At 37.1% G+C, this 12,666-nt stretch overlaps 2 protein-coding genes across 2 annotated transcripts; one reads left to right on the forward strand and one right to left on the reverse strand.

Annotated features, from left to right (window-relative positions):
- Nucleotides 1–112: 112 nt before the first annotated feature.
- On the forward strand, nucleotides 113–3,918 carry LOC311291110 (extracellular calcium-sensing receptor-like; the record flags this gene model as incomplete). The annotated part of the gene is made up of 6 exons (XM_084409984.1): nucleotides 113–336; nucleotides 464–761; nucleotides 934–1,767; nucleotides 1,945–2,166; nucleotides 2,744–2,867; nucleotides 3,023–3,918. The coding sequence occupies 6 exons, from the start codon at nucleotides 113–115 to the stop codon at nucleotides 3,916–3,918; spliced, it is 2,598 nt and encodes an 865-aa protein (XP_084266110.1).
- Nucleotides 3,919–7,079: 3,161 nt separating this feature from the next.
- Nucleotides 7,080–11,690, reverse strand: LOC311290411 (extracellular calcium-sensing receptor-like; the record flags this gene model as incomplete). Its single annotated transcript, XM_084408866.1, has 6 exons — nucleotides 7,080–7,975; nucleotides 8,071–8,194; nucleotides 9,454–9,675; nucleotides 9,886–10,719; nucleotides 11,011–11,308; nucleotides 11,464–11,690. The coding sequence occupies 6 exons, from the start codon at nucleotides 11,688–11,690 to the stop codon at nucleotides 7,080–7,082; spliced, it is 2,601 nt and encodes an 866-aa protein (XP_084264992.1).
- Between the last annotated feature and the right edge of the window lie 976 nt (nucleotides 11,691–12,666).

A 12,666-nucleotide genomic window follows, 5' to 3' on the forward strand; every position in this document is an offset into this window, starting at 1 on the left:
AGGGGCCTATGCTTTTGGTTTGCTTGTCTTCAGGTGAAAAGTTAAATCCATCCCTCAATCGCAGATTATCTATATATGCTGTACCCATTAGATTAATTTCTCTTTGTCAGTTATGGCATGGCTTTATGCAATGTTGCTTACATTTTGGCCTCTGTGTATTGGTTTGCAGAGTCAGCTTAAAAGCAAGGACAACTGTGTCTTTCAGGGAGACGAGGATAAATACAGCTTTTACCAGGGGGGAGATGTGGTTTTGGGAGGGATTTTTCCTTTGCATTCCAGCCCTATATCGTCATTGTTTTCTTTCAGGACCAAACCTAAACCAACCAAGTATAAATTGTGTGTCATGCTTTCATTGTGTAAATTGTGTAAAACAATTTAAATGTTTAGAAATTGTTTTAATTTTCTTTGTCGTATTGCAATTATGCAATGCATTCAATACATGTGTTTGTGAAATCTGCTGCAGCTTTACCCCTCGAGCACTAAGGTGGATGCAGACGATGATCTTTGCTGTAAGAGAAATAAACCAGCGGCAAGACCTTTTGCCAACCCTATCTCTGGGCTACCACATCAGAGACAGCGGTGATGACATACCTGTATCTGTCAAGAGGTCTCTTCTCGTTGTCAATGGACAGCCAGAGAGGGACAGTGGACAAAGCTGTAAAGAGACACAAAAGCAGCCTAGCCCTGTAATTGTGGGAGATGCTGCATCAGGAGTCTCCATGGCTGTTCTGAGAACTCTAGGCTCATTCAAAATACCCTTGGTAAAACATTTAACATTATTCATTTTTGCATTTCTTTCTTCGTTATGAAGGCTGTAATATTGTATTGATTTAATGCTATCATGTTTGACAGATAGATTAATATTACTTAATTGATTTCAAGAAGATTAAAATTAGACTTTTAATCTTACTGAAATGTGTTTTTATATTTTAGGTGAGCTACTTTGCATCCTGTTCCTGTCTCAGTAACAAGAGAGAGTTTCCAGCATTCATGCGGACTATGCCGAGTGATCTATTTCAGATTAAAGCTTTGGTAAAACTTGTATATTATTTTCAATGGACATGGGTCGGGGTGATCGGTGTGGATTCAGACTATGCTCGGTTTGCCATCCAGCTCTTCCTGAAAGAATCAGAAAGATTTAACGTTTGTCCTGCTTATGTCCACTTTTATCCTGTTGCACTGACACAAGATGCAGTGGAGGAGCTTGTGAACATTTTAAAAGCCTCATCTGCTATAGTAACAGTAAACTTCTCTGGGGAATCAGAACTACATAGTATACTAAAAGAGTGCAGACGCCAAAATGTTACTCATCTTCAGTGGATTGCCAGTGAGGCCTGGGCCACATCAAAAGTCCTCTGGGAGGATTTTGGTGATCTGTTAAAGGGAACATTGGGGTTTGCCATACGGAGAGCTGATATTCCACATCTTGGCAGTTACCTCAGAAGAATAAATTTTTCTGTTGCTGAGACGTCCCATTTTCTCTCTGAGTTTTGGGAAGAGACTTTCCGTTGTCAGCTGAATGGGTCCTTAAACACCCATGTACATGGAGAAGCAGCACAGAACTGGACACCTTGCAATGGCAGTGAGAGTTTGGATGATGTGTACACTCCTTATTCAGATGTGTCACAACTCAGAGTGTCCTACAATGTTTATAAGGCTGTGTATCTCATAGCACATGCACTACATGACATGAGCACATGTGTCCCAGGAAAGGGCCCCTTTCAGAATGGGACGTGTGGGAGTCTGTATAAAATTCTGCCATGGCAGGTGTGTGTTACTCACCATTTTACGTTCTCTGCATTTATAGCACTGATAAGGAATTATCAAGCAGTGTACAAGTTTTAAAGCAACATTTAAATATAACATCTATGTATCTAAATATTTCCATCCATGCATTTGAATGTTTTTGCTCTGCATCATCCTTTCTCCCAACCTTCATCTAAGCTCCTGCACTACATGAAACAAACACATTTCACAACATTAGGGGAAGAGGTCAGATTTGATGACAGCGGTGATCCAGTTGCATCCTACGATCTGATGAACTGGCAAAGAGGGTCTGACGGCTCCCTTCAGCTAGTGAGGGTGGGATTCTATGATGCCTCCCTTGAAGAAGACAAGGACCTAATAATAGATGAGCCAGTAATTATGTGGCACAGAGGAGAGAAGGTGTGTGCCATCCCACTTGTCACCAGATATTGTTTACTATGTTTGTTTTGCCTTCAAATCTTCCCAATGATTATGGCTGAACTTAATAAAATCCAGTTTTGTAACTTTACATGGCAATGCACTATTGATTTCATTTTGTACTAAACATTTGTACATAAAATTTGGGTCACACTGTAGTTTAGGGTCCAATTCTCACGATTAACTTACTATTAACTATGACTTTTGCCTCAATAAACTCCTAATTACTGCTTATTAATAGTTAGTAAGGTAGTTGTTAAGTTTAGGTATTGGGTAGGATTAAGGGATGTAGAATATGGTCATGCAGAATAAGGCATTCATATGTGCTTTATAAGTACTAAATTACAGCAACTAACTAGTTGACAGTGAGAATTGTACACTAAACTAAAGTGTTTCCAAAATATGTTAAATGTAAATAATCCGGCTACATTTTTTATTTATAAGGTTGCATAAGTTGCAGGTTTTAAGTTGCATATTTCTTTATGCAATGAAAGTATGTGGTGAAACTCTCATTGAGTTCAGACTACATTTCTACTGCTTGTTCTGTTGTGGTTATTAGGAACCAGAATCATTGTGCAGTCAAAGCTGTCTGCCAGGCACCAGGAAGGCCATGCAAAAAGGAAAGCCAGTTTGCTGCTTTGACTGCATACCGTGTGCTGAAGGAGAGATCAGTAATGAAACAGGTGTGAATTTCTTCACAGCTCCTCACTTAATGGAATTTTGAAAAATAATACTAATAAATAAATATACAAAACATAGACGTCAATCAATCAATAAATGTAAAACAATTATATATATATACATTTTATGCTCCCCCTTTTCACAAATTTTTCCACAGACTCAACTGATTGCCTGACTTGTTCAAAGGAAACATGGCCAAACCAAGCTCGAGACAAGTGCATTCCAAAAACATTAGAGTTTTTGTCCTTTCAGGAGCCCTTGGGAATAATCCTGTGGGCATTTTCAGCATTCGGGGCCTGTGCAGCATTAGCAGTGCTTGGTGTGTTTATAATGTACAGGAAAACACCAGTCATACGAGGAAACAATATGGAGTTAAGTTTCCTTCTCCTCCTGTTCCTCTGCGCATGCTTTCTGATTGGCCTGACATTTATAGGGAAGCCCACTGACTGGTTATGCTGGACTCGGTATCCAGCCTTTGGAATCAGCTTTACTCTCTGTATTTCATGCATCTTGGCAAAAACTGTAGTAGTTTTAATGGCATTCAGGGCCACCCTCCCTGGCAGTAATGTCATGAAGTGGTTTGGCCCTGCTAAACAAAGATCAAGTGTAATCGTGTGCACTTTTGTGCAAGCACTTATTTGCATCGTATGGTTAACAACTAAGTCTCCTGTTGCTGCATATAACACCAAGTTCATGAGTGCAACAATAATTGTTGAATGTGCTGTAGGATCTGAAATTGGTTTTTGGTGTGTGTTAGGATATATTGGCCTCCTTGCTTCTTTGTGTTTCTTATTAGCATTTTTGGCCAGAAAACTACCAGACAACTTTAATGAGGCTAAATTTATCACATTCAGCATGCTTATATTTTTTGCTGTGTGGATAACATTCATTCCAGTTTATGTGAGCTCTCGTGGAAAGTATATGGTTGCTGTCCATGTCTTTGCTATTCTAGCTTCTGCCTTTGGTCTCTTGTTGTGTATATTTGCTCCTAAATGTTATATTGTACTTCTGAAACCTGAGAAAAATGACAAAAAACATATGATGAAAAAATAAAATAAATACATTTAAAAAAAGTGTTACAAAGTGTACAGTAAAAAATGCATGAATAGCCAAACATGTTCCTCAGCAGAAATTACCTATACAAGTTATCCAGTAAATAAAATTACATTTAAATCCATTTTGTTGTTGGTATTATTTATATTTGACTTCTGACATTCAATTTCATTTAGACTTGCCATTATGTTCACCAACAAATGCACTGAGCACAGATGGACGAAAATTCTGATAATTATTATTATTATTATTTTACTGTGCACATACTAAACACTGTAAATGTAGACTTTTTTTGGTAATAAAAAAAATATTTGTATGTTATATCATTGACACTGTAGCTATTATGTATTTACAGTGCAATTATGTAAATTTCATATTATATAGAAATTACAAGTCTGCTTATTAGCCATACAACCATGACTCAAAATCCCATAGTGCCTCTTACTTTCACAGTACAATAGATCACAGTGCAGAGCTTTCCTTGTTGTTATGGCTTACACTAGTGGCATGGACAAACCTTTTCATAGGAAGGGTCAGAAATATATAAAAAGTAAACTAAATTACTCTGTAATTTAAAATAGCGAGTAGTAGTTTCATCAACATAATATTTGCTAACTCATTGTTTCTTTATATTTTTATATATGGTTTGTTTGCCTTCTTTTAAAATGTATTTGTTTAGCATCAAACAAACAATATAATAGGCCTACTTGTTCACAGTAATAAAACATCAAATTTTGCATCAAGTAAGGGGTTTGCGATATACCGGTAGACACATTTAAACATTAGAAATGTGTCAACTGGTAGATATTTTGGAATGTCGCCTCTATTGTGGTTATGCTCATGTGACGTTTCTGTGCTGCCCTGTCATGAAAGCTTATCATTTGCATGGAATATTTTTTTTAACCACTGCGGTTTAAAAACAAGTGATTTTAAACCGTTGAAGCGCAGTAAGCAGCAAAAGAGAACTCCTTTCGCAATATGCATGCACTGTCTGAGGGGCCGTTTACACGACACCGTTTTCAACTGCATTGGGCCTTTCATTTACATTTCATTTTGGGAGCCTGAAAATGCAAACTTTTGAAACCGGGATTCAAAGTGCAAGTTTTGAAAACGTTACTGTTATCGTCTCCGTGTAAACTACAAAAACGCACATTTGTGAATTTACATTTTACATATATTTAAGACTAAAATCCTTTTCCAAAAATAGATTTCATTGTCTGACCTTGGCTTTCACCTTTTTTTAGGGTGCCATCAGCTGACTTTGTCCTATTAGGGTAAATTATTTTTGGCAAATTGTCTGAAACCTCATACACATTCAGATGCATTTTCAATATCTGAAATGTAGTGAAAAGCTCTTAGAGTTTAAAAAAAAAAAAAAAAAAAAAAAAAAAAAAGCTTTATTATAATTCCATTTCATTTTGTGCTACTATATTTAATTTAGAACTTGCATGTGAAAATGTCAAAAACTTGACACAGATTAATACTGCACATTGGTGGTGGTTGAGGAGGTTACTCCAGACATGAGGCATATACAAATGTTTATGGATATTATATTTGTTTGTTTGGGAATGAAGACTAACACAATTTAATCCACAGCATGCATATCTCAACATTATCCTACTTAACGATATAGAATAGCAAATACTTCCAGTGTCCTCTCTGCATATATGGTATTTTTACATGTGCCCCATGCAGCAATTTTTTATTTTCATATTTTTTAATTACTTATGTATAAAGCAGTTTAAAATGACCCAAACCCATACAGGACCTTTATTATACAATTTTTAGACAAAATGCCAGATGATAACAGTTTCCAAGATAGGATTGGTTAATAAAATGTTTAAGGTGGGGCTTAGCAAAAGTGTATTTGCATGCAATGTTGCATGCATTAGGCAGTTGTGGCCTATTTGTTAGAGAGTCGAACTTGTAACCCGAAGGTCACAGGTTTGAGTCTCAGTACCGGCAGGAAATGTAGGTGAGGGGAGTGAATGAACGGTGCTCTCTTCCACTCTCTATACCCACTCTTGTTGAATGTAACTCTCATAACCCCGGGTGTCGCAGAAAAAAAGGTTGCCCATTGCTCTGAGTGTGTGTTCACTGTGAGAGTGTTTGTTCAGTACTCAATGCTCTGTGTGTGTGTGTGCACTTGGATGGGTGAAATGCAGAGCACAAATTCTAAGAATGGACACCATACTTGGCTACAGTCACATCACTTTCAGGGTTTTTTTTTTGTTTTTGTTTTTCACTTTCATGTTTCATGCAAGAAATTTTGACCAGCAAGAATGTTAATTCCAGATATCTACATTGAATTTCTTCCCAGTCACAAAGTTAAATGCAAATATCTTCAGAGAAAGGTCTTTCTAGTCAAAAATCAGACTGAGATATACAAATTTTAATTTGACTAGGTAGAATTCCAATTCAGTATATCTCTTATTAAGTTTTGCCTAGTCAAAACTCCAATTTAAGTTATCTACAATTGTAACTTAAGTAGTAATAAATTACTTTCAGATCTAAACATGTATTTTGGATCTTTAAAGAAGATAAATTGAAGATATCTTTGAGTTATGATCTTTGATATTTCAGTTATGACTAGTCAATCACCAGTTAGCGCTATTTTGAATTATATTTTTACTATTGGTAATTCAATTACAGATATCTTTAATAAAATGATGCCTAGTACAAAATCAATTATAGATAGTAATTTAAATTAAAAGTTGAAAATTGTCAAAATATAAATGCTTATGTGTAATGCATAACTTATATAAAATAAATATAATAAATAATTAGCAGCAAAAGCTGGGCAATTTTGTTACTAAAATGCTTTCACTGTGAAGTGCTTTAATTTTGAGCAAGAAATAAAGGGAAAGTGGCTTTATTGCATCAGATATGTAACATTTCCTTATGTCTGAGGTTTAGTTTAGGTTTGTGATCTCTTCCCAAGAATAAAACCTACTCCGGAGCATGTTAGTACAATTCTTAGCACAATTCTTAGGTTTAATAACTGGTCAACTTATATGGGTTATATTAATATTTTTGCTAAGGAACAACTGTGGACTATCCCTATAAGTAAGAGCATGGCTTGAGTGAATTTTGCACACATACGTTCAGCCCTGTAAGCATTAATCCTGTAACCTGATGAACTAGACTTGAATAAAAAAGTACTATTTCTTCATCATATGCTTTTTGTCATTTCTCTCAGGTTTCAGAAGTACAATATAACACTTAGGAGCAAATATACACAGCAAGAGACCAAAGGCAGAAGCTAGAATAGCAAAGACATGGACAGCAACCATATACTTTCCACGAGAGCTCACATAAACTGGAATGAACGTTATCCACACAGCAAAAAATATAAGCATGCTAAATGTGATGAATTTAGCCTCATTAAAATTGTCTGGTAGTTTTCTGGCCAAAAATGCTAATACGAAACACAAAGAAGCAAGGAGGCCAATATATCCTAACACACACCAAAAACCAATTTCAGATCCTACAGCACATTCAACAATTATTGTTGCACTCATGAACTTGGTGTTATATGCAGCAACAGGAGACTTAGTTGTTAACCATACGATGCAAATAAGTGCTTGCACAAAAGTGCACAAGATTACACTTGATCTTTGTTTAGCAGGGCCAAACCACTTCATGACATTACTGCCAGGGAGGGTGGCCCTGAATGCCATTAAAACTACTACAGTTTTTGCCAAGATGCATGAAATACAGAGAGTAAAGCTGATTCCAAAGGCTGGATACCGAGTCCGGCATAACCAGTCAGTGGGCTTCCCTACAAATGTCAGGCCAATCAGAAAGCATGCGCAGAGGAACAGGAGGAGAAGGAAACTTAACTCCATATTGTTTCCTCGTATGACTGGTGTTTTCCTGTACATTATAAACACACCAAGCACTGCTAATGCTGCACAGGCCCCGAATGCTGAAACTGCCCATAAGATTATTCCCAAAGGCTCCTGAAAGGACAAAAACTCTAATGTTTTGGGAATGCACTGGTCTTGGGCTTGGTTTGGCCATGTTTCCTTTGAACATGTCAGGCAATCATTTGAGTCTGTGGAAAATTTGGAGGAAAGGGGAAGCATAAAACACAGATTCTTCCTTCTTCTCAGAAAACCATTAAGTGAGGAACTGTGAAAAACTTCACACCTGTTTCATTACTGATCTCTCCTTCAGCACACGGTATGCAGTCAAAGCAGCAAACTGGCTTTCCTTTTTGCCTGGCCTTCCTGGAGCCTGGCAGACAGCTTTGACTGCACAATGATTCTGGTTCCTAATAACCACAACAGAACAAGCAGTAGAACAACGCTACATTTACTTAACTCTTTGTGTAGGGACATTTTGACAGATAAACATAATTTATGCACAATTTTCTAAATAACTTAAAATGTTGCAGGATAATCTAAATCAGGGGTGTCAAATTATGCTGCTGGAGGTTTCTAGCGAGTCAGAAGTCCTTGGGCCTGCCCCAATACCTGTACTTGCAGTCTTTGCAGTTGAGCACTTGTCTACTTTCATAATACTATTTCCTGTATTTGGCCCAGTTGTTCAAGTGACATGAAGACTGCAGTGTTGCAAAAATACAAGCTTTTTTAAAAGAGCTTAATTTACACATTTTTATTTTAAATGGGTCCTTTTATGCTTATCACTTTTTCAACTTTAGTTAGTGTGTAATGTTGCTGTTTGAGCATAAAAAAGATTTGCAAGCTCAAAGTTCACTCCAAAGGGAGATATTTTATTTAAAAACAAACCTGTGGTGAAAATCAAGTTTTTAATGCTGTTTATATGACTAGTGGTGTTTTTAATATGGTTTAAGACAAACTATGTGTAAATTCATAAGTCAACACCATTGATGAGTATTTTCTCCTTAAAACTGCAGTGAACCAAAGACAGTCTCAAAAACGCGGTTTGAAATCGCTGGTGTTTCTGACGTCACAAACTACCTTGTAACCAATCACGTCAATGTGTGGTCCTCAACGGGTGGATCTGTGAGCTGGTGTGAGTGAGTGGAGGCGGGGCTAATATTTAAATAATCTCTGCCCATCTCCAATTTTAAGAGCATACAAGTTCTTGAACATGATGCATGATGTGATATGCTTAGCATCAAAGCGGTATTAGAGATACTGTGGATATAGTGTACATCAAGGGCACTGATCTTTGGCATTTACCAGACCTTGGACAGTCTTGCACACTTACTTCTTGTCATTGGCCAAAACTGCAAGTGTGGGTATTGGGCTAGATCCCTTGATTAGCTGGTTCAGGTGTGTTTAATTAGATGAGACTAAACTCATGGGACAGTGAGCCTCAAGGATCAGGATTGAACACCCCTGATCTAGATAAAACAATGAAAATGTACTCATGTATAATATATTAAAATGTGTATGTGTTCAGTATGAACAAAAAATCAACAGTGCATTTCCATTTAAAATGATGAAACTGGATGCTTCTTAGTTCAGCAATAAACATTAAGTAGAGATGAAGAAAAAGCAAACATAGTAAACAATATCTGGTGATGAGTGGGATGGCACACACCTTCTCTCCTCTGTGCCACATAATTACTGGCTCATCTATTAATAGGTCCTTGTCTTCTTCAAGGGAAGCATCATAGAATCCCACCCTCACTAGCTGAAGGGAGCCATCAGACCCTCTTTGCCAGTTCATCAGATCGTAGGATGCAACTGGATCACCGCTGTCATCAAATCTGACCTCTTCCTCTAATGTTGTGAAATGTGTTCGTTTCATGTAGTGCAGGAGCTAAGGTGAAGGTTGGGAGAAAGGATAATGCAAAGTAATGAACACATTAAAATACATAAATCTATATATGTATATTTTAGAGTTTTTTCTCTTATTTTTGTATAATTTAGCCATTACTTAAATACTTGCACAATAATAATTAATTAGTAACACATTATAGGAGGAGAATGTAAAATATAAAGTAACACACACACACACACACACACACACCTGCCATGGCAGAATTTGATACAGACTCCCACATGTCCCATTTTGAAAGGGGCCCTTTCCTGGGACACATGTGCTCATGTCATGTAGTGCATGTGCTATGAGATACACAGCCTTATAAACATTGTAGGACACTCTGAGTTGTGACACATCTGAATAAAGAGTGTACACATCATCCAAACTCTCATTGCCATTGCAGGGTGGCCAGTTCTGTGCTGCTTCTCCATGTACATGGGTTTTTAAGGACCCATTCAGCCGACAACGGAAAGTCTCTTCCCAAAACTCAAATAGGAAATGGGACGTCTGAGCAACAGAAACACTTACTCTTCTGAGGTAACTGCCAAAATGTGGGATATCAGCTCTCCGTATGGCAAACCCCAATGTTCCCTTTAACAGATCACCAAAATCCTCCCAGAGGGCTTTTGATGTGACCCAGGCCTCACTGGCAATCCACTGTAGATGAGTAACATTTTGCCGTCTGCACTCTTTCAGGATACCATGCAGATATGAATCCACAGAGAAGCTTATTATGACAGTGGCAGAAGAAGATTTTAAAATGTTCACGAGTTCCTCTGCTGCATCTTGCGTCAGTGCAACAGGATAAAGGTTGACATAAGCAGGACAAATATTAAATTTTTCTGACTCTTTCAGGAAGAGCTGGATGGCAAACCGAGCATAGTCTGTATCCACACCGATCAACCCGACCCATGTCCACTGAAAATAATGAACAAGTTTTACCAAAGCTTTAATTTGAAATAAATCACTTGGCATTGTTCGCATGAATGCTGGAAACTCTCTCTTGTTACTGAGACAGGAACAGGATGCAAAGTAGCTCACCTAAAATATGAAAACATTAAGATTAGCAGTGCAGTAGCAGTACAATGAAACATCTTTATCAACATAACATTGTATATGGACCAAAATGATCAATATTTACACATAATAAATTATAAAAACATGCAAATGTATGCACGTTAATCTAAATGATACAGCATCATGCATCATGCATCAATACATCATCACAATTTTCATTACCAAGACAAATAAATGATATTATTGTTAATAAAATAATATTTTAAATATGAATATATTTTGTATATTTTGTAAATTTAATATATTTTGTTTTACTAAAGGTATTTTGAAGGAGCTTAGACTTCTCAGAACAGCCATGGATATTCCTGATGATGCCTCTCCCACAATTACAGGGCTAGGCTGCTTTTGTGTGTCTTCACAGCTTTGTCCACTGTCCCTCTTTGGCTGTCCATTGACCAGGAGAAGAGACCTCTTGACAGATACAGGTATGTCATCACCGCTGTCTCTGATGTGGTAGCCCAGAGATAGGTTAGGCAAAATGTCTTGCCGCTGGTTTATTTCTCTCACAGCAAAGATCATTGTCTGCATCCACCTCAGTGCTCGAGGGGTAAAGCTGCAACAGATTTCAAAAACACTGAATCAATTAAACAACTGCAATGCAGCAAACAAAAATGCATTTTCTTTTAGTTCAGAGAGACTAAGAACAATTTTTAACAATTGTATTCTTTCACAGATCATCTATAAGAAGAAATATAAAACACAACACACAATTTATACGTAGTAGGTTTAGGTTTGGTCCTAAAAGAAGAAACCAATGATACAGGACTGAAATGCAAAGGAAATAGCCCTCCCAAAACCACATCCCCCCCCTGGTAAAATGTGTATGTATCGTCATCTCCCTGATAGATGCACCTATCTTTATTTTTATACTGACTCTGCACACCAATACACAACAGAAACCAAAGTGTGAGGAGGGTGACATAAAATAGTGCCATAACTGAATTATAATCAGGTGTTTACAGAATTTATAAACAATTTGTGATTGAGGGATGGCCTTAAGCTTGGTATTTTGTATTTTCGTTAATTTCATTGTAGCTACTGCTCATGTATAAAACATTTTGCATGGAATACAGTGTAATATAAGATTCAATTGTAACTGTGCAAGGAGCATACTATAAGTAACAGCAATGACCAACTTATATAATTATTATATCTACCATATGTTATTTGTAATGCAATTATTTTTGAATAATATCTGATATGTGTAACTTGTCACTAATAAGGCAAGGCAAGGCAAGGCAAGTTTATTTATATAGCACATTTCATACACAATGGCAATTCAAAGTGCTTTACATAGAAGAAATTAAAATAATAAAAAGAAATAAGAATAATTAAAACAGTTTAGAAGAATACAAAATAAAATACAGTACAAACAGTCGGACGAACATTGGCACAGTGCTCATTCAGTAAATGCATAGTTAAACAGATGTGTTTTGAGTCTGGATTTGAATGTGACTACAGTAGGAGCACATCTGATCTCCTCTGGAAGCTGGTTCCAGCTGTGGCTGGCATAATAGCTAAAAGCGGACTCGCCATGCTTAGAGTGAACCCTTGGTATTTCAAGCTGATATGATCCTAATGATCTGAGTGATCTGTTGGGTTTATATTCAGTGAGCATATCTGCAATGTATTTAGGTCCTAGGCCATTGAATGATTTATATACCAGTAATAATACTTTAAAATCAATCCTAAATTTAACTGGGAGCCAGTGTAAAGACCTGAGGACTGGTGTGATATGTTCATATTTTCTGGTTCTGCTCAGAATCCTGGCGGCAGCGTTCTGTATGAGCTGCAACTGTCTTATGGTCTTTTTGGGAAGGCCAGTGAGGAGTCCATTACAGTAATCCACCCTGCTGGTGATGAAAGCATGAACAAGTTTCTCTAAGTCTTGTCTGGAAACAAAGCATCTTA

Source organism: Rutilus rutilus (genome assembly GCF_951802725.1).
Source record: "Rutilus rutilus genome assembly, chromosome: 5".
NCBI lineage: Eukaryota > Metazoa > Chordata > Actinopteri > Cypriniformes > Leuciscidae > Rutilus > Rutilus rutilus.